We start from the raw sequence: 22,814 nt of genomic DNA on the forward strand, positions 1-22,814 counted from the left end.
AGCTTTGTTGAGAAAGAAACAGCCAAGGTCAAACTGTGAGCCTGTAAGGGTTATTATTATGACAAAAATTACTTGCATATGGTTCTCAAGTTTTTTAAGGTCTGTGCCAATTGCAGAGTTCACTCAGAATCCACTATATGCACATTTAATAATACAGAAGCCTGCAGTCATTTTAAAATGATTAGTCTGTAAGACCCTGCAAACCTTTTGCTCCACTTCAGAAAGGAGAACCAGTCACGTGCACACTGATCTAAGAGCAGATGAACAGTCTGATAACTTTTACTGCTCTTGTGTGTGGCTGCACAATTAAAGAGGTTCAGATGCGATATTAAAGATTATTCTTTTAATTATGAATTGTAAATTGTATTTTATTTTATATTTCCCTAAAGGAACTATTGAGGTATTCATAATATTTCTATTTCATCTAAGCAGACTAATTACAACCTGTGCAACACAAATCCATGTTACAAAAAACAAAAGTGAAGATGGAAATGCACTCAAAGTTGTTGGGTGAAGACTATTTGTCTTTGGAGAAACAAGAAAAGGATTGTTATGAGAAGAGAATGCAGTGTTTTTACAGCTGAGAAACTAAACCGGATTACGCACCCATCCCCCCCCCCCCCCCCCCCCGCCACACCCACCCACAGACAGAACACCCTCCTCTTCTCATACACGCAAATCAACAAAAATTACAAACTACACAAGATGCCTCTACGCCCACTAAAGACTTATACAGCAGTGAAGACATCTGCATGACAAGCTGGCCAGCAGAGTGGTGCCCATCCACGTATGTGTACTGTACAGTTAAAAACAGATTTAACATAAAATGCAAAGCACATGTCTTATTGCTGCACTACGTTGTCATTATTGTACTGTCTTCCGTCATGCACCGACCGCCAAGTCAAATTCCATGTATGTCTAACATATAATGGCAATAAACGTTTCCTCATTCCTGATTCCTGAAAGGATTCACAAAGTAATTAATGTTCATAGCAAAATCTTTGATTTTCCACTTGCGTGAGAAAAAAGCATCCTGGGCTTTAACAAGAATTATTATATGTTGAGAGTTAAGACGTTTTTGAAATGTATTAAACATCTGTCTTCTTTCAACAGGTTCGTCTAAATCATGAATTGACTTACATCACATATTAGACAGTATTCACAAACATTATATTGCAGCATGAAAGGAAGAGAGAAAAAAGGTGTGTTGGAATAGGTGTGGATTGGGACGCACCAATCCAATACTACTAATATTGGACATTATGCTGATTGTGTGTCACAGCTGAGTGGAAGAGTGAGGCAACCAAGGTGAGAGGGTGCAAAAGACTTAACTCGGTCTGAGTACCTACCACATGAAATAGTGGGAAAGTACATGCGTGGCAGAATGCTGATCCCTGGGGCGGCAGGGGAGCGGTCGATCGATACTTTGTGTCTCCACCTTTTTCTACTTCGACACAGCATCACATTTTTTCTTTTCCTTTGCCAAAAACCTACATTGTGTATCTCTCCTGCATTGTTCCACTCACTTTGCAATACTTTTTTGTGCTTCACTTTCCTGCAAACTTTTTCCCCACAAGAATGAACTAACCGTATGTTGTCGATTGGGCTTTTTCTGCCTCAAATTTGGAAAAAGTGTAAACTAAAAATAAAGACATCTTAGCTTAATTTATGTCACTGGAGGCTACATAAAAGATGTTACTTGTATTTCATCCCCTATCCCTGCAGACTGTTGCATGTAGGTCAGTGTCCTGTGATGAATCAATAGCCTACCGTGTGCCTTCTGACTAAGACAATTGCCCCAATCAGAACAACCACAAGGAGGAAAATCTGTGTTGGAAGACCTCACGCCCTCCAACATCTGCTGCCTATGAAACAGGGAGTACTAGAATAACAAACAGACACACACACACACACAGTCAAAGAAAAAAAGAGAGAAGAGAAGGGAGTTCAAGAATCTTACCGAATCTCCCAAGAGAGATTTTATCTGGGTGTGTCTGAAAACACAAGCCTCCATCTGGCCTTCCAGTTATATTGGACAGAAATGGAGGAAAAGAAAGAGATGCAAGGAACAGTAAAAAGAAAATATTGTGAAAGGAAGATGAAAGCATTTAAGTGGGTTACATTGATTATAGGCTAATTGCACTTGGCTACAAACTGAAAATATTACACACTCAGACCTCCATGTACTACCAAAAATACACATTAATACATTGTGTGTATGCACGTCCACATTAAATCCAGATGAGAAAGAGTTATTCCCATATGTTCTGTTATTACCTCACCAGGATCAGTATACAGAGAGATGGAGGTAGAGGTAAAAAGCCGCACTGATAAAGCAGGGGAAAGAAAACCAAGAAGACAAACAGACACAGAAAAAGACAAAAGAAAAAAGAAAGCAGATCCCATCTCCCTGTACAATTGAAAATGATTCATGACCTAAAAACTCCATTGTGACTGAGAAAATAAGAAAAATTAAACAAGTACAGTACCTGCAGGGACTGTGCAGAAAGAAAGGGGCGATGGATCTTTCCTACTAAGAAAGACACTTAAAATCACCAAAACAAGCTCATAAAGAGTTCTTACAGCCTCTCAGCTGTGTTTGCTATAACACATAAAAAATGAGCATTGTCACCGGCATGACGTCATCATAGCTCCATAAACAGAAGCTCTGGGACCAGTCATTGGTTGGGATATTAACTCATACTCGCGACATTAATGGCGGATGGGTTTCAGAATCCTAGGCAGACAGCTTTGCTTTGCATGCATCACAACACATGCAGAAGATGTATGAAAACAAGCTGCACACAACTGTCCATAAATGAACAGGCGTTGGACATATACTTTCTGCCAACCCTTCGCTCTCTGGTGAATAACTGCCACCCCCGCAAACAACAAAACTATTTTAGAAATTTGACATATCAATCAAAAGGTTGAGTTCTCATGAAACATTTTCTCCAACACATATTTCATCAAAACATGTAAAACACTGTGTCTGCAGGATGATGCAAATCCCAACTAATGAATGAAAGAAAGAATATGGAAAGCATCAATAATAAGTACCTAATGCAAAAGAGAGCGGCCACAAAAGCGAAAGGGGACCGCGTGAGGGAGACAATGATGTCCATTGACAGAGGTGAGCGCATTGGTCTGCTCCGATTCCACAGAAAACCCATGGACACACACACACACACACACACACACACACACAAGCAGGGACAGAGAGCAGCACAGAGCAAAAACGTTTTTTAAAAAAGGCAGAGAAACATGCCTACACACACATTAATATGCATGTTAACGTATTTCAGCCCACTCCAAGTGAAAACCAGACGCACAAAAACTTCTATGTGCTCTCTGGCGTAAAGCCACAGAAGCAGTTCAGAAGTATTCAGACAAAACAGACCCACAGACACGCAAGTGTGCGTTTTATTGCACGGAGATAACCTACTGTCAGAGATACAATGTCCATTGACACGCATTCCTATACATGAACTAACCTAAAAGTGATTTTACAAAAACACAAGATGACAAACAACACTCACACCAGCCTCCCCTCACCAGCACAAGTACAACCTTACTTGAAAGTTTTCAGTTCCTTTCCTGGCTCTGTCTGAATGTCAGTCGACACTCAGGCAGGCAGAGACGTCAGCCAGAAAGTTAAGGGAACTTACGAATGAGGAAAAAGGAGCCAGGAGGGAAGAGATTAACTTTCGTGTGCAGTTGCAGCAAACAATGAGGAGGGGGGGAGGGAGGAGGCGGAGTTAAGGCACATTCCAGCTGAAGCAGTGTGTAATGATGTCACATTCAAAAAGAACAAAAAACAACCACAAGAGAGCCTAGAAAGGCAGGACTTGAGAATCAAAGTTGAACGTGAGCCAGAGACGGCATCGCTCACATGGGACACGTCATTCACACACCGCGCTGTTGTAAAAGGCTCATTCCATAAATGCATGCTTGACACTAACCAAAGCACAGTCCCTGTGGACGGTGTAACAACGCAGATTTAAGGAACTTCGAGCATTAGAATCCAAAAGAACAGGTAGAGCAGCATCTGTTGAAAACGAGGGAACGTTCTGAGTTGAGAAATTGTCACGACAGAAAGACGTGTAGAAACAGGAAAATAGAGAAAGCCATCCGGGAGAAGGACTAAATGAGGGCACGACTGGTGGCTGAACAAAAATGCTTTACACCAAAAGAAGAAGTCAATAGTGTCCATGCCCATAATACAACTTCCTCTATCTTCTTCTGCATATCCAAAACACAGTGACTAAGTCTCACACAAGCTTGACCGCTTGGGGGAGGGAAAATAGAGCTCAGTCAGGTGCTAAATTTGACACACACACACACACACTCACGCACACACTCACCCACTCCACATTGTTTGCAGTAAGTGGGTTAAGCAGCTAATGAGTCACCCAGCAGGGGCGGACACACAGCGGAGCCCCAATATAAAACCCCCGACAGGGACACATCAGGTTCACAGGGAGTCCATCCTGAGAAGGCAGTTACTACTTAAGGGACCGTAACTTTATTGTAACATTTCCCAAAGACTCTCTAACACCACTAGAGTGAGTGTGTATGTTTACCAAACACTGAGGATCATCTAGGACTGTGACACTGAGTGATATGCACACAGCTGATGGAATACCAGGAGGAACTGTTTTGTAATGCAAAGGGAGCAGTCGATACTATTGGTAAATTCACCAACGCAAATTAATAAATGAAGTAACGCGTCTTTGGTTAAACACGACAATTTAGCGGATTGCTAAACCAACCGTCTCAGTTGCCTGTAAATCCTTCTTAATCCTCTATTTCCCAAGGTCTGCTGACTGACAGCATTTCCAATGTAGTTTTGTGTATTTAATCTCTATGACTAGTGTGTATATCAAATCCAAATGCTGGGCTAACAATGAAAGCTAACGATGAAAACAGTGATGTGGACCCACATTGTTGAGCTCCCTCTGGTTTCCGTACAGAGGGTGGTACTTCCTGTATTTGCCCTGGCGGTATTTGTTGGTGATGAAGCGCCGTCTCTCTTCGCTGCAGCTTGTGGGCGACAAAGCTTCACTTGGCGGGACGTTGGCTGCCCAAAAGCTGTTGACCCGCTCGTTGCCCAGCAACAGAAACACCTGCATCACAGGAATGATTTGGGATGAGTATTTCCACACCAAGAGGGACAACAAGCATGCTTAGAGGTTAAGAAGTGCACTATTGTCTCAGCACACACACTGTGCAAGTTTATCAAGACTGCCTGAACATTTTCAGCATCATTATTCTTATTTATTATTTTAAAACAAGGCACATACTCTACCCGTATGTTGAGTAAACCAATATAATGAAACAACACCACTACCAGAGAAATGACCATAGTTGAATTTAGCCACTGACAAAGTGTTCACAAAAACATAACATTCTGAGCTTTACACTACATGACTATTATATATTAGACTGCATTACGTTATACAAGTGTCTCAAATAAAAACCCTACCTCAGCATGAATTAATCTGCAGCTCTATCTGGCTGAGGTGCCAAATGAATTGGTAGTGAATAAGTAAATTGGGTCATCGTAGGCATACCACATGTTCTTTTGCTGTGAACTGTATGATCTTTTATTCTGAATAAAAAACTCTGGTGTGTGTGTGTGTGTGTGTGTGTGTGTGTGTGTGTGTACCTGTATAAGCTCCTCTGTCCAGATTTTCCTGTCCATCTTCAGACTACGAACCTTTGAAATGCTAGGACCCAGTCCTCTGTGCTCTCCTGGGACACCCGCACACACATATTTGGAAGATAAAGTATACTCCAAAACTTGCTAACAACAATTTAAAAATTGGTTCAAGAGAAGATATTCAAATTCCCTAATGTTTGAACATGGATGCGCACCACACACGAATGAAACTCAATAAATATAAACCTGAGCCCCTGAACACAAACCTGCGCACCGCTTGCAGACCACCACGCACAAGTTGATGGCAGCCCATTCCGGTTGGGGAGCCTCACAGTCGGCACAAAGACTGTTGCTAGGCTCCGCCCAGATCCTCTCGGCCACCTCGCTATTTGACAGCGCCTCACCTATGGCGTTCCTCATGGCCTCCACCCACTGCTCTCGCAGCTGCTCCGATTCGGCGATGAAACTGCGCAGAGAAATAAACGCGCGGCGGATTGTTAACGCCGACATTATGATGACGATAAGGACTACCAAGTGACGGAAGTGAGAATGCCTGTGTTTGCCCTGCGTGTGTCTGTGGGTGTCTTCTCATCCTCATGAGACCACTGAGTACAGACTCTTGACTCGGCTTTTGCTTTACTAAAAATACTTGGATCAAATGACTGGAAACAACAAGTGCGCACATACACACACATTGAAGGATTTGGGTCTTGACGCACAATCGCATGTCCTTCCTCTTCTCATCTGTCAAATAGCACATCGGTCTCCGTCCTTAAAGCGCACACATTCCCACACTTCTTAAGCTATTAGAGTTACAAAAATGCTAAGTTAGACCGAGACACAGAATGACTCACAGTCAAACTATTGTACAAATAAACAAGTCTTTTCAGATTTCCCCATCCTGTCAAGCTGAGCCCTTTCACTGCAGGCGGAGTGCACTGTCAGCCAAAAGACCACACACACACACTACACTAACAAAACCCTTGTGCACACACACACACACATCTCCGTCAAACACTCACACAGATACAAAGGGCTGTTCACATTTTCCAAAGATGTCCAGCTATGGATAGCTGGACGGTGGGAGATCTCAGTATGGGAACATGATCTTATTTTCTTTGCACATTCTGGCAGCAAGGTTCCGCTCAGCCATTATATTATCAGGAAGAATGGTCATCTATGCTGCTAAATCCTTATGGAGAAACATAAATCGATTTGGCACATGAAAAAAAATCAATCAGACTATGTGCAGTACATAAAATATGCACAGGGTGCTTACAGATGTTACCAGATCAAAAGGTCAAGAGTTTTTCAGCTTACTGTAAATAGAACCGAAAGTCAGTATGCGTGTGTCCCATGTTTGTGTGCACATGCTGTACCTGAATATGCGGTACGGTGTGGTGAGATCAAAGCCACGACGATCTGTGTCTTTAACATTGCCAACATTCATCTCAATGGATGTGATGCCCACTCCTAAACGATAGTCCTGCAACAAACAAAAAACGTCAGTGGCTCAGATTTTTGTTTGAATATTATAGTAAAGTACTACATTACAATAACCTCATTGTTCTTTATAATGCAGAGTAGGCTGGAAAAAAACACTAGTTAATCTACAAATTGAAGTGTTTATCTAATGCATTCTAAGGCCTCTCTAGTTCATTCAACACAAAAATATTGGAAAGATTCCACTACTATTATATGATGTTCACCACTGCTCAACTGCACACACAGGAAGTTCTCACCTCAATGTTTTTGTAAAGGAAGACTTTTTCTGAGGCCACAACAGTATAAAGTTTGGAGCGTAACCCTCTCAGTTCCAGATATCCTTGAAACTCTGCAGACAAAGGTGAGCAGGGGTTCATGGTGCTGCGCAGATGGCGCCCCCTGGTGCAGTCCTGCAATGCATCCACCCAGTCGTTTCTCTCGACTGGGTGGATGTGCAAACACATGTATGAATGAACATGTTCAAATAAACAAACACAGATATATGGATACTGTACATGCAACAGACATATGCACATGGTATCTTATGAACAGTGACATGCATCTTTCAACACGTGACCAAACAGAAACAGACTCACCTTCACTTTCAGCCCTGAAGATGAATGTTCGGTTGTTTGTGACAACCTCAAACTTCAGCTCCCCCACACTGGTCACATGAGTGACAAAGGCAGTAGAGATGATCCCCTTAGAATACACCTCCTACAACAGACAACAAAACCACACACACAAACACACACACACACACAGCAACATCTACTCGGTTAAACAGCTAAATCTGTCTCAATGCAACAGAACGTAAGTTTTGAAGTACCATCACTTAAACCCCTAAAAAAATAATACTCAGACATGTGACGCACATCATCACAGTCACGTTTTACTACGCATGTTTGCTGTGCATCGTAGTTGTTATTTGTTGCAAACGTTTTCAGAATGACTGGCCCCAATGCTTTTACTGAAGACATAACCCACTTACTAAAATGGTGTTGAAAGACATTCAAAATGTATACCTCAATACAATAGGTACACATGGAGTCCACTTGAGCTTTTAAAAACTATAATTTGTGATGACATATCGGCTGTGTGCTGCCCTTTTGGAAGTCGGAGTGTGTGTGGACTGAACAGACTGAGTTTGGCGGGCTGTTTCTTGTGATGTAGACTCCCAGTAACTGTGTGAACACAAGTTCCTGCATGTGTTTATTGTTACCTTGTCATTGTCAAAGTATCTCAGGTAGTCGACATCCAGCTTCACCCATCGTCGCTGATAATAAAGGGCCCTGGGTATGAGAACATACACACAAACGAATATTCAAAATGAGTACAAACTCCTTTTATTGTAAATCAAAAAAAAAATTACATTACTTTACTGGGCAGTAATTTGGAGCACTGTGAGCATGAGATTTGTTATTGCTGTTTCATGTTTGGCCACCATACCATATCCACGCCTGATGACAGCTCATGCTTTCATAACTCGCGGTCTTTGGATTGTTCTGAACAAAATTCTAAACTGATCTGATTAAGATGGCCATGTCACGCACAGGGAAGCCCCGCCTCTTTGCAGTCAATGCGTGCAGGCAGCATGACAGGGAGCTGAGATTTTTTATTTGATCAATTAAAAAAATATGCAATATTGTATAGTATTTAATTTTCAGGTACAGCAGTACCTTTTTAGTGTCAATACACCATGCAACATTACACTGTAATGTACACTGAGTATTGATGCCTTTTAATTAGCCCTTATGTGTGTGTGTGTGTGTGTGTGTGTGTGTGTGTGTGTGTGTGTGTGTGTGTGTGTGTGTGTGTGTGTGTGTGTGTGTGTGTGTGTGTGTGTGTGTGTGTGTGTGTGTGTGAGTGTGTGTGTGTGTGCGTTGCCACTCATTACCCCTGAGGGGGATTCTTGTCCAGCCAGCCCATCTTAATGACAGCAGCAAGCTGGGAGCTGTCGTCTTTAGTGGCCGCTGATAGTCGGCCCGTGTTTGGCAGGTAGACACTTCCCTGCAGACTGCCCACGCTGCCGGCCTCCCACAGACTGGGACTTAGGGTCAAAGAAATAAACACACAAAGAAACCTGAAATATATGTTTATATTATAATTGGGGTATGGGGATTTTGCATGGAGATATTATCGTTTGAGGATGAAACAAATTGTCAAGAAGGTGACGTTTTCCCACTATTGCAAGCTCCCTGATTCATTCATAATCACATTCTACACTGAACAATGACAACCAAGTCAACTCCTACACTAAACTATACTAGCAAGACATGTGATAACAATTGCAGATAACTATATACCAAGTATTGTGATCTAATATAAACTTATATAAAGTTATAGTAAAACAAAAAGTAATTACTTAACCATGCCATGTTCTAGGGTCCGTGACAAGTAGCAGGTTTAAAAAAACTTAAACCCTAAACTCTGAGTTGATTTACCCTGAAATGGAAAAGTTTTCGGTTTCAGAAAAGCTGTTTAGAGTTGGTTCAATCAATTCGGACTAGGTTGAATCAAGAGTTGAGCGCGTGCTCCACCACAGTATAAGGGCAGCATGAATGGAGCCATGATACTACGATTTACCATGGCAACCACCACAAACAATCTGTCGACATACGTCATCCCTATTGAGCTGAAAATATTAATGCAAGCATAGGGCAAGTTAAAAACAAAAAGCAACACCGCTACTGCAGCAAAAGAGAGAGAAACGGCGTGGGAGAAAACTGCTGCTCGGGTCATCGCGTAAGTTCCAATATAGGGTTGTCAGTTAATATTTAATGTACACACTAATCATAATCCATACGTTTTACTAATTCCCTGTGGGAAAATAAAAAATGTTAGAATGCACCACACATGCTCATATTTATATATCCTCCGCATCACCAATGTTGTAAAGGAAACTTCTGTTTGCAAATAAAGTAATACTACACAAGAATGTGCTCGGATGTGAGAGCATGTCCACGATGTGTGACATTAGTTATATAAGGTGATGTTATGGACATATTTGATGGACTGTGAAGAAAAACAATACCGTTCAAACAAGTAGTTATCTGCAAATGACAATATATCTAATCAGAGCCTCAATATTCTCTGCCAACGTTTAACACCCTTCAAAGTAAAACCACTTCCTCATCAACAGGATCGTCCAGAAAATGACATGCCATGTTCGAGAAAAAACTTTAGTCTTTAACGTAACAGAGATCTTATTTCCACATATTCATATGTGGAAAACTGCGCTAAAATCCGCCTGATACAGAGTAATTGAATAAATGAGGAAATGAAAGAGCGCTGTGTCATTGGCTGAATGCTGGTCAGAGGGAGGAGACTGTGAAGGAAACTTGAGGTTTCTTGAAGAAAACCTGCTCCTGACCAGGTTAGGTTGAGAGGCTCAGTTACCATAGTGACTGACCCTGAGGTTTAGTTACCTCTCTTTCTGAAACAGACCCAGAGTTTCCCTCATCTCAGGTTTAACAAACTCTGAGTTTCCACTAAACGCGCTTCTGGAAACGGACCCCTGATCACCACGATTTATTGATGTACTGACTGAAAACTTGATGCTGATTTGTTGTTCAGTCTAATTATGATTGGGTTACATTAATCATTTGTGTTGATACTCACTCATCATCATCCAAATGCTCGTCGTCACTGTACAAAGAACTGCGGTGTACTTTTGCCCTGACAGGCACTTGCAGGGACATTTCCTATTGGAGGATATGGTCGTCATTCATTGTGGGGACAAGAAGAGGTAGAAGAGTGGCACCGAGGGCACGCTCTCACTTACCCTGTCCTGGGGGCTTATTCGATGAGTCCCTGGGTAAAACAAGTCTGAATCCTCGTAGTCATCAGAACAATCAATGAGTGAATCCAACCCTGAGAAGGGGAAGCAGGGTGGAAGGTGAGAACAAACGTTGTGTTGCTTCAGTTAGTCTTGATTAGTTAATAAGTTTAGTCTAAGTATTTATTTGATTGTAAGATATCTGCTGGTTCGTACCGAAATCGTACTGAATGCAACTGGCAGGACCGATGTACTGAATCAAATAAAGCCACCAAATATTGGAAAAATAACTTGATCTAAGTACGGTGCTACCCACAGATGTCCAACATTACATTCTGTTTTCTGGGGTTTGGCTTCTGAAAAATGCTGCCGTACACTGATAGAGCAGATGAAAGTTTCAGTAAATAGCAGCAGTTCTAGTTACTCAAGTTATCTGATTGTTGGTGTGAGTGTTATCGGTTTTAATCCATGAACACAGAAACTAAAAAGGTCTGAGGAGGACGACAGAAACTGTGGCAAATACCAGAGCGTTTGTGTGGTTGGACTCTCCCTCCCTCACAACAACTAGACTTTTAAGGCAGTGTGACTAAATTAAGTTTTAAGCAAATCATATTATCGGTGAAATGCTAAATAAGTCAAACATATCGAGTTGAAAAAGAAATGGCAAAATAGCTAAATATTGTGACGGACACCACGTTAACATAGAAAAAGTGGAGGACAATGTTCAAGTCCATCAGAGCTTGGCCTACATCAAAATCTCCACAGAAAAGGAAGTATTTTGTCTTCAAGTGATATCTTGAATAAGGCAGGGATTTGAAGCGGCAGTGTTGTTGGCTCCAGTGTTTATTGTAAACAAGATTGTTAACATTTTCAAAGCTCTCTTTAAGTAACATTTACATGACATGAATAATCACAGTGAGAAAGCTACTTTCACTTTGAGAGCCATGGTTCAAAATGACCTATTCCCTGTATTAAAATAGGATTTGTGGTCTACCACAATTAAAGGATAAAAAGCTCCCCTTAAAATTCCTATATTAATTGTACCACTCACTGGACTCTGTGGGAGGTTGAATGACTCTCCTCGCAAGCAGGGCCGGCTGAAGGTCCGGCTGAAGGTCTGGCTGGAAATCTGACTGAAGGTCTGGTTGAAGGTCAGCTTGCCAAGGTGGGTCTTCTAGAGTTTGGGGTTTCCGGATGCGAGGAGGGACCAGTGGACTTGGGTCTTTCTGCATCTCATCCCTGACCCTCTTTGTGGGAGGAGAGCTGTGGATAGAGGGGCACAGGACAGGTCACTAGAGGTTTTTGGAGATTGAAAAATCCCTGCAGAAGGCTAATTCTGTGCATCCTCTTGGGCAAGAAACTGCTTTCTCTCTTTGACCCTCCTCCCGTCTTGTCTTTTCCATGGTGAAAACCACAAAGAGTTTGAGATTTTCTCCTGTAAATAAGTAGAAGAAGAAGTAATAACTCCCCAGGAACATCATGCCACAAAAATAATCCCCATGGTAACCTGATTCAGTTCACTATATTACTGCTGCTTTGTCCTCTTCTGTGGTGTAAGAATGTATCCTAGTGTCCCTCTGCTCTGCTGAGCGTCTGATTGTCTCTGTCTATGTCTCTCTCTCCCTCCTTTGGGGCTATGTAACCAGCCTGAACCCGACTCACCCTTCAAGATTATATTTCTTAGTCAATGCGGCATACCTCTAGGCTATCTCTCTCTCTCTCTCTCTCACACACACACACACACACACACACACAGACACACACACACACACACACGTCGTAGAGATGTGCAGGTAGACCATTTGTACACACACTGTAAAGAAAACATTCCAACGGTAACACTTCAGCCAACAATTTAGAACACTGCAAACTGGTCCAACTGCATTTATTGTGCAATTGTAATATTTGCCTGAATAATAACACAATGTGTTTTCCACATTTTCTTCACAAGAGGGTTTTTGTAAGTTGTTGCCTACTGTTAGGCTGCTTATGAGCAAAAGGATGTTGAACTGCCCAGCGAGGCAAATATTTAGATTGTTGACCTTATGAACTAGAGTTAAACATAATGGCCAAAATGTCACAAACTGTCATGATTTAAAATGTTGTATTAGTAAAGTCTACTAGCTATTAGATGATAAATATTTTTTTTTTGTTAGTCATCAAAACATCAGAGACTAAAAATTGTCGAATGAATCCATTCATACAATGTTGAGCAGTATATATACACTATTTCCCGGCTGACGGGAAAGTCACAAATGAGCACACAGGCCTGGTTTCTACCCATAAAGCATTGTGAAAGTTCCTCTTTATTCCTACCTCTTTTTTTCCTGATAAAAAGGCCAAACAGAAAGTCACATACCACATTACACTTAAGACCAAACACTCTAAACTGAAGACCGCTTTGGAAACAAAGTGACATGTAAATATATATTCACTGTCGGCATACATCGGTACATTTATACAATGTACCCATTCAAGATTAGTTTTTACTTTCAGTGTTTCCCCTACCATTATAAGAGGAGGGCGCCACACCCCCCCTCCCCCAAACCCGGCCCCGACCCCCCGCTCAACCAAACCGTTGTTTTCCTGACTAATACCCTCCGGTTGGCTTTGGCCGACTAATACCACGCACCCCCTCACCCCTCCTAAAGTCGTGTAGCTTATTGTCAGCTGATGGGGACAACGTGTACAAATAAGTTCACATGAGCTCAGTGTGGGAGTAAAAGGAGCCGTGATTGTTTCATCAGCCTTCTGTCATCTACTGGTAGCAGAGAGAAGGCTAATTATAGTGTCCAGCTAGCAGGCCCCTCTCTCCGCACTCTTCTTCTGAGTAAAAGGCGGAACTGTTTAACTGTTTCAATGGGTCAGTTTCCTGTCATTGTGTATTATTTTTTGGTTTATTATTAAACAGAGCGCAGGAATAGAACATGCAGAAAGTAACCAGTTAACCGTAAAGCATACTTTGTAAAGTCTGTGTTTCCCCTAGGTTTACAACTTTGTTGTTTTGACAAATGAATGTATTCTAGAATTGCATGACCTCGCTGCCTGTTTTACTAAAACTAAAATACAAAACTAAATGTAGACCAGCAGCCAGCTATTGTACACTGTGGGTGACACACAACCTGGTGTTCCTATGTAAACCTCTGTATGAAACAGTCTGTGTTGTTGCTGGTAGCGAGAGCCCACACTCAGGCTAACGGCACCGTTGTTTGTCTGTCACCAGTTTCACGACAGCCAAACATGCGAGGTATGTCTTTGCAAGAAAACATTTTTTCTATACCATAGGCTCACCGGTACAACAATAGCAGTGAGTACACTGAACGCAAGTCCGTGAATAACCCCACAAATCCTCGCACAGGATCATCAAAACATGCAACTCTCCGACTGTGTTCAAGTTTAAACTGACGACTCACACCAATAAAACGGGACACAGCTTGTATGAACAGAACTTGGTTTTGTATTTTTGGAAAATAAAACCTGAACACTGCAATTAAGGAAGGCTTTCTTGTTTGCAACGCTGCCACAGAACAGAGTGAGGAGGAGTTTTAGAAGGTGAGAGCCCATGCCAGAAAACAACTACCGAATGAGACGAGAAAAGTAGAGAAGTCATTAGTGACGAGCTTACCTGTAGCAACACGTTCAGACAGACTCCCCTTTCATGGCAATACAACAATCTTTAACACAACAAAAAACGCATCGGTAGAAGAAGGGATGTGGGGGAGTTGAGGAGGAAATGACCACTCAACTCAAGATGGGAGGTGGCAATGAAGCATGCACACAAGGAAATAAGTGAGCATGTGAATGAGTGTTGGTCGGGGCTACAACTAGTGTGTCGCCAGTTCCTGGTAACAAATCACTTTAATCCCTTTCTCGATCTTAATTTATCTGTATCATCTCCTTGTGAATCTCTCAGAAGCTCTTAGTTGTTAGATTGTTTCCCCTTACAATACAGAAGGAAAATGGGCAGCGCAAATGTGCATATATTGCAGTGCTCATAGTACTTTAAGGCCTAAAAATGAAAGAGCTTCTAATCTGTCATAGGCCACCATGACCAGGAAGTAAACAAACAGACATATAATAAGTCAGGGTCCCATCAGTGCAACTTGTGGAAGGATAGTGTGCTCTTATAAAGTGAACCCACATTTTGCAAATGCATCAATGTGCACAAAGAGCAAACAAGTAACAAACAAAAAGATCTTGTGTAATCATTGAAAAACCGCAAAAGAAATGGGTATTGTATAAAATGTGTTAGTAGAGCATTTTTATGAGACATAACCGTCACAAAGCCTCTGAAAAAACCTAGACATGTAGTAAAGCCACCACAAAACAAACTACAGCTTCACGGTTCAATTCTCTCTCAGAGGAAACCTCAACAAGTTTTCCGTACTCAACAGGCCTCTGAGCTTTAGGTACACTCTGTAACTCAATTTGCTTTGGCCTTTTAGTTTCAGGAAGTGTCTATGTTTCGATTTCAGGAAGTGCTTAAAAGTCGGCAATAACATTTTTGCTTTTAAATTTAAGAACAGTTGCATTTTTTCAACTCGTCCAATAGGTGGCGGCACAATCCTCTAAAAAGAGACTGTTGCTTAATTACATATAACTCAACACAATCAAACATGTGTCTGGACGTTTTGCCTCCAATACAGCGACCTCACGGATTCAGGGAAACAGCATATTCCCAAATATGCTCTTAAAACTCCTGAAGCTTGTTCTGTTGAAGCAGAAAGGCCAGAAGGTTAACGAGAATAAACGTTATTCTGTTTTGTTCTGCTTTTATATCATATCACGTATCGGTAGAGGTTATCTCAGAAGGGAAAGAAGAATTGTTTTAGATCCACAAAAAAGCTGCATCCACAATCCATTAAACAATAGCAGTCTTACCGGTGTGGGATTGGTGGAGGGCCTTTAGGTACCGCCCCTGCTTTGGGTGGGAGAGGTGGAGCATTTATATCATTGTTGTGGGAAGCACTGGGGGAGACGGATGAAGATAATCTGTTACCATTACCCCCCAAGTCATGGGCAGGTGGCTGAATAGCCAATGTCTGAGGCCGAGTTTGAGTCGGGAGGACGTCGGCAAGGTGGAGGGGTGCATGTGTGGGGGTGAGCGTAGGAGTGGGGGTGAGCGTAGCGGTGGGGGCGGAACTCTGGGATCTGCCCGGTCCATCCTTTGCTTCAACCGCATGCGTGTCCGGTTTGAGGGCGGCGGGCGTTCGGCTAGGGGGTGAGGGGCAGGGGGGGGCGGTGAAGCGCTGCGGCGGACAGTTGGGGATGCTTCGCGGAGGGACGGGGGGCAAAGAGGCATCTGAGGTTGGAGAGACGGCTGGGCTTAGGTCACAGGCCACGGCAGCACTGGGGCGAAACCTAGTCCTTTCTTTGGGCACAGGCTTCTCCCTCTCTCCATCCATGCCTCCATACGGCTCTTCCTCTTTTACTTCTCGAGCTGCTGTTCGTCTTTGTCCAGGAACGGGCTTCCTCTCTCCCCCTTCTCCACTTTCCTCTTTCATCCTGGCCACTTGTCTCGCCCTGGGGACGGGTTTCTCTCTCTCCCTGGGCACCGGTCTCAATGATTCCCCATCTCGTTTCTCCCTTTCCTTAACAACGGGTTTTTCTTCCTCTGGGACAGGCACTGGCCACTCTCTCTGTAACACCATGGCGTGTCCAGTCTCCTCCAGTCTCTGATCCCTCTCTGACTCTACGGAGTGAGAGTATGTATGAGATTCTGTGTTGCCGTTACCATTTGTTTTGCTCAGGCTGGCCAGGATGCGCCTCCGGTGACCCGGCAGAGTGATGCCCATCTGCTCCAGCTGATCTGGTGTGAGGTTGCGACATTGTCGGAATGTTGCCAGCCCAGCAGTCCGAAATGCCTCCGAATACTGCTCCAGGCGGAGGACACACAACCAGTCCCCCACAGTCGCACGGGGCTCAGACTGAGACATGGCTGATGTGTGTGAGTGTGGCATGTAGGTAGGGCACGTCTGCGTCGTCCACACGGGATCACGTAGACTTTAACACCTCAGATCATGGCTTACACAACCTGTGTAAGAGACAAAGCACAGCATTTAATGAAAAGCATCTGTAAGGTCTAAACAAAATTCTCAGCAGCCACGACAACGCAAGTTGACTCATAATGTGAGTTTGTGTGTGTGAGTCAACGTGGGAAAATGTAGCCCCGGAGAACTGCAGAGGGCTGTTTGGATATTTTGCCTGTCTGTGACTGTGATAGCATTGCAAAACATGTAAGGTGAAGTTTTGCGAAACCTTATTGGTGTGCAGTTGAGATCAAATTAAGGTAGAGTTAGGTTGTGGCTTCAGGAAGGTGGGAGGAGGGGGGAGGGGGGATCTTTGGCTCACAGACCAGATAACAAAAATACTTGCTACAAACTGCACTAGAAATTATGCATTGGGAAATATTTTGTGGTGCAAAAGTGCAAGGCTAGTAATCTGGCAAACGGCGGTGGGGGGGTGGGGATTTTGACGGTGTCATGTATTGCTCCTTTGATAATAAAGATCAACTGTCAAAGTTGTGTGTAAAGAAAACAGGTCAGCTGACTACCTCAGTAACAAAAGGAAGTTGCACTAATGCCTCAGCAGTGAGATCTCATAGGAACAAGTCATTTTAATAAGCACTGATGTGTATTACCATATTTAATGTTTCCTAAAAATCTAACTAATCACAGAGTAAAGCATACAAACACAAATCTTTATTATTATTATAACATGGTTAAATATATTATTTGTTTTGAGCTGCCAACACACAGCGAGTACTGTAGCACTGTCACACAGCACAGCAGTATGGGAGCAGTGTGGAATTGACACAGCACGTATTGACACACACAGCACGTCCACGCTGACGCCCTCACTTCTCATCACCTCTCAACACACATTTGAATGCTGCAGAGGTCGATTCAAGTCTAGCTTCTCCATCTCTTTCCATTGGAGCTCCCTGAATGCACCATCCATTCAAGGTTATGGTTTTCTAATACTTTTGGGATATCTTTTAGAATTTGTGAGATCTGCGTTAAGTTTTGTAGCAGAGTCTCACTTGATTAGCAAACAGCCGGCATCACCAGTCTGAGTGGAGCCATTTCATTTCCTGTCAAACGCTTCCTCTGACAGGTCAGAGACCACAGAGCACAAGGACATGGCGAATCTTGATCAAATGCACTTCCTCTATTTGAATTGAGGAACTTAACTCACAGATACCATGAATTGGTGCGTTAGGCAAGATAATACATTGAACACCTACCCTCACACGCCCACATACAACACCTTCTTGGTAAAGGCTAATGAAGAGGTGGCTGCACGAGCCAAGGTGTGAAAACATAAATAACCTCTAAGAAGTCGTTTACTCACAGAATATTTTCAGGTGATGAAAACTTTGAGAACATTGAAATTTGTTGCAAAGGACTTGTTTTTCGATCGAATAAAGCAATCGTGTAGAGAACCCAAAGAACTATACTGAGCACGAATGTGTGTCTTCTGCATAGCAGTTAATACAGATGCAGAAATATGTGAGTGTTTGTTGGCAAAACAGCCAACAAACACTCCTTTTGTTTTGGTCTCTGTCAAGCAAAAAACTTCACTTGGATGGAAACAAAAGTGGAAGGTCATCGTCATTGCTTTAAGCTCCTCTGTTCCAAAGAAAAATGGGAATGGTCAACATCCATTGGCAGTGAACTATGAATCCTGCTTTTGTTTTTACCTCTGTACTCGGAGAGAGGGATATAACGGTTATTAAACTCTTCAACTGGCGGTCAAACAAGAAAATTTTCAAAAATGTAAACATTCCCTTCACTGCTGATATCCACTTATGTTTCCTCCTGAACACAAAGATTTACAGAAAACTGTGGGTGCTTCACACATTTGGTATATTTGGTTTATTTGTTCATCCCCTGCAAAGTTGTTTTTTCCTGAGCTTTTATTCAGTTTCCTGTTCGTCAACTAGCATTTTGCTGTCTGCACATTTCAGTAAATGTATCTCTCCACCCTTTCTAGCTTTCTTTGCTCTCCCTCCTCCCACTTAGAAAGCCGCCAATAACAGGGTCTCTGTGCTGCCTTCACAATGGGGCAGTCTGTTGCCTAGGAAGGTTCTCACACACACATACACACACTGGTCACCCTTTCTAAAACAAGTGCTCACCTAATAACAGTGTTTGTGTGAGGGTGGTAGGGACGGGGGGCTCAGGAATTGTGTTTCAGGCTTATATACCCTTTCAATTTGTCACACAAACAAACAGCCGGATTGTTCAATCTTCACTGTTCATGCTGATCACTGCTTGCTGGAGTCTACCTGCTGCGTCCTCCGGTCAGATTCACATTATCTGCTTGTGGGATGGAAATAAAGTTTAAGGGATTTTTTAAAATGGAACAAAGAGTAAAATGTCAAACAAACCGGATATCCCATTGATGTTATGATTATGAGATGACACCTTAGCCTAGTTACTGACACCAAAAACAGATGACCGTATGACAGAATCTCCAGATCTCGTGCAACACATCTACAGCGACATGGTTGTCACAAGACTACAGTATGTCTCAAACGTTTCACGTTTCATGTCATTTTGGCTGACGCTTTTATCCAAAGCGACTTACATTGCATTATAACCCATGTAATAACCCGTTATATTTTGCCTGGGGAGCGATTAGGGGTTAGGTGTCTTGCTCAGGGACACTGCGACATGGCACACGGAGTGGCCCGGGATTTGAACTGCCAGCCTTGCGGCTCCCAGTGCACCACAGTACTCCATGCGCCACCATTGCCCCAAAATGGATGAAGCTGTCAAGTCTCAGAGATTTTACATGCTAAGGGACATTACAAGTAGAGTTGAAGACATTGTCTACTCACAGCTGCTGCCGTGACACGGATTTGAACCGGGGTTGCTGAGACCACAACGCAGAGTACTAACCACTATACGTTCACGGCTGCTTGTGACGGCTGCACATATTCTACCGTTTTAGGCCAGCCTGTGTCATTTTATGAGATGATTCAGTAGCGATTAATCATGGGAATATATGAGACTGACGGAGAAGGAAACAGAGAGAGGACGAGAGAGGGGGGGGGGGACAAGTAAGAAAAGTGAAAGACAAGTTGAGGATAAGGACAACGATGCCATTTCATAGCATGTGAATATGGGTCATATTTTGTGATATCCATTGGCAAAACACAGGTGCTTTCAATGCATTTATTTGGTCCTGGCTGGTTGTATACTGTGCTCAACATCCCTAATTTGCATTAGCTTTGGGACAGCAGAATTATATCTGTCGAAACAGAAACCATCATTAACGTTACTTACTGAATTGGGCATAACTATGTAGTAAGGCTTTCAGCCCCACTTGTAAAACTGCTAAATACCCCCAAAACTACTTTCCGTAGATTAGATTACCACAAAAAAATTGGTTGTTACAATTCACACCTATTTCGGGAACTTTAGAAATAACTAGAAAAACGAAGCCATACCAGATAACATAGTCAAACTATTTCACTATTGTTCTCATATCATCATTGTAAAAAGATACATCCCAAACACGACCTCTGCCCCAAATATGCAATAATTAACTGTCATGCGCTGGGATCTATCAATTAGCTGTATGGGCTGTTTGTGTCCTTCCTTAAAAAAAGGGGGTAGAAATCAATCTAAAAATGACCACCTGCCACAAGTCCACCTGCTCGTGGATTCACAAATCACGATGCGGAGAAAAGAGGCATATGAAACACTCTATTCCCTATTCAACCCAATGCAAATTCCTTTCAAATAAATGATTAACATGTTGAAATGGTCCATTTATCCAGGCGTCGTCCAGTTTAGAAATGACGACTTTCACTGGGGATCAGACAGCCGCGACGCGCGCTGTCCCATTTCCTCCCCGCTTCTACGACTCAACGACAGAAAAACACCATCCGACCAGTCCATATCGAGCGGCGCACGGACGGAAAACATTGCCTACGAAACGTAATTGTGAAAAATAAATCACATTTGGGATAAGCGGTCGAAGGACTTCTAAAAAAGCGTTGTTGAGTTAAGCTAGGGACGTTAAAAGGTATTTCTCAGCAGCGGATAAGATAACGGTCAGTGCGCGAGCGTCCCCGTTCCGTTTGAGCAACTCCGGCTTAACGTGTTTAAGGTCAATTTAGATTCCATTCGTATCAGCTGTTCTGGAAAAGTCTGTCTTTACTTTAATTTGTATTTTTGAAGTTTGAAAAATGAGTGCCATTTACTCACCTTTTCGAGTGTTCAACGCCAGTAAAACACACTGGTGTTTGTTGCCGAGGTGAAGTTAGAAACCGCAAACGGGACTCCAAAAAGCGGATAACATTTTTTTTAAGGGCAGCAACAACTCACGGGCGGACAGTGTAAAGCTGCGGTAGAGGTAGGAAACCACTTCTGGGAATGAGTTTCAAAATACACACACACAGCGACCCTTCGTCACTGCTGAGTTTTATTTTGAAGGTCATCAACTATGTGTTTCTGGTGTCTCTATGGGAACGTTGGTGCGGTAAAATTCTAAAAACTTCCGGACGGCCGTCATGTGACCACTGTCTGATATCGTGAAAATGCCCTTAAACGATATCTCACTCACAGAAAATAGTCATGCATTGAAAACATGCTTAGCTTTTACGAGGCACGAATTAAACACTATATACAAAACATAATTCTATTATGAGAGCAATAGTGTTAGCTAACTCGTTTTATAGAGAAGCACACAAGTCAATATTAATGCTATTTATTTGCAGAGGTTCCAGTCCAGTAGGTTGTATATTCTAGTCAGCACTGTGATCAGGAATATAAATCATCAGACATTTGTATGAGAGGTGATGGTTTTGTGGAATTCAGATGAGTAATAAATAAGAGGCTACTGATTTGTTCCGATAGGAACCAGAAGAGGGCAACCACTCACTGCCACGACATTGAGCCTATAGACACAATTTCCAAGGATATCACATAAAACCATACAAAATAATACATGGGGACATAGTATTTGAATTAGCAAGAGAATGTTGCAAGTAAATATTTCTTAAATTATTAGGATTCCTCACATTGTATTTTAGCAAGAAGTTGTTTGTTAGACCAAATTGAAACCCATAACTTCACAGTGGCACTGTACATAATAACGTACCAGATGAACCCAAACATAAAACATTTATGAATTAAAGCTGCAAGCAGCATTAGTTGGGCCCTCGCACATGCACGCACATCAAGGGTACGTGACAGAAAAAGGTATTAAGTGGAAAATGTCATGGATACAAGTCTACAAATATTCTGTGAAAAATGTTACTGAAAAATGTGTTATGTCCATGTACCATACTATATAAATATGTTAAAAAAAACTCTTATTGAGTGGTGAAATGTCCTTGAAAAGTTAAAATTAGGTGTAACAATGTGAAAGAAAACAAAGTCAGAATATATTTTGACAGTCATGAATTTGGTTTAAATATTGTCAAAAGTAAAAAATGTAAAAACAAAAAAGTCAAAATATGTCTTGGTCAAAACATGACATGGGGAAAAGTATGAGGTGGGAAAATCCCAAATATCTTTGGTTAATAAATACATGAAAAATGTGTATTGTAGTGTCGCCTTATATACGAGTCGAGGTACTGTGCTCCTTCATTTCCCTCAGTCAGTCCAAAAACTCTATGAGACGAGTAGAAAATGTGGAGCAGGAGGGGAGGAAAGAACTGAAGAAGGAAGGATCACATAGAAGTGGGGTCTGGACGAAAAGTGGATGGAAGGACGGATGAGATGATGAAGAGATGGAAAAAGGACATTGAAAACAAACAACGACACGGGGGAAGAGCATGGAGTAAAAGAGTAGGGGTAGAATACAGTGGGTGGAGGGAGATCGGGTCAGAGAGGAGATGGCGGGGTGGTGATGAGTCATCACTAGACTATC

At 42.4% G+C, this 22,814-nt stretch overlaps 1 protein-coding gene across 4 annotated transcripts in view; it reads right to left on the reverse strand.

Annotated features, from left to right (window-relative positions):
- The window catches only part of LOC119209412 (arf-GAP with Rho-GAP domain, ANK repeat and PH domain-containing protein 1-like), a 35,686-nt gene extending 14,404 nt beyond the window's left edge, over positions 1-21,282 (reverse strand). For 3 of the 4 annotated variants that reach the window (XM_037458763.2, XM_037458754.2, XM_062561120.1), the window contains exons 1-13: positions 21,146-21,282; positions 15,807-16,959; positions 11,977-12,188; positions 10,932-11,020; positions 10,769-10,851; positions 9,045-9,197; positions 8,370-8,439; positions 7,744-7,864; positions 7,405-7,589; positions 7,042-7,148; positions 5,929-6,128; positions 5,669-5,754; positions 4,944-5,126 (exon numbers count right to left, since the gene is read on the reverse strand). In XM_037458763.2, the coding sequence (XP_037314660.2) occupies positions 4,944-5,126; positions 5,669-5,754; positions 5,929-6,128; positions 7,042-7,148; positions 7,405-7,589; positions 7,744-7,864; positions 8,370-8,439; positions 9,045-9,197; positions 10,769-10,851; positions 10,932-11,020; positions 11,977-12,188; positions 15,807-16,885 (2,568 nt within the window). In that variant the 5' untranslated portion in view covers positions 16,886-16,959; positions 21,146-21,282. Of the gene's footprint in view, positions 1-4,943; positions 5,127-5,668; positions 5,755-5,928; positions 6,129-7,041; positions 7,149-7,404; positions 7,590-7,743; positions 7,865-8,369; positions 8,440-9,044; positions 9,198-10,768; positions 10,852-10,931; positions 11,021-11,976; positions 12,189-14,550; positions 14,680-15,806; positions 16,960-21,145 lie in introns of those variants that run through there. The other variant, XM_062561121.1, reaches the window with a different exon arrangement.
- Between the last annotated feature and the right edge of the window lie 1,532 nt (positions 21,283-22,814).

Source organism: Pungitius pungitius, chromosome 3, assembly GCF_949316345.1.
Source record: "Pungitius pungitius chromosome 3, fPunPun2.1, whole genome shotgun sequence".
In the NCBI taxonomy this organism is placed as follows: domain Eukaryota; kingdom Metazoa; phylum Chordata; class Actinopteri; order Perciformes; family Gasterosteidae; genus Pungitius; species Pungitius pungitius.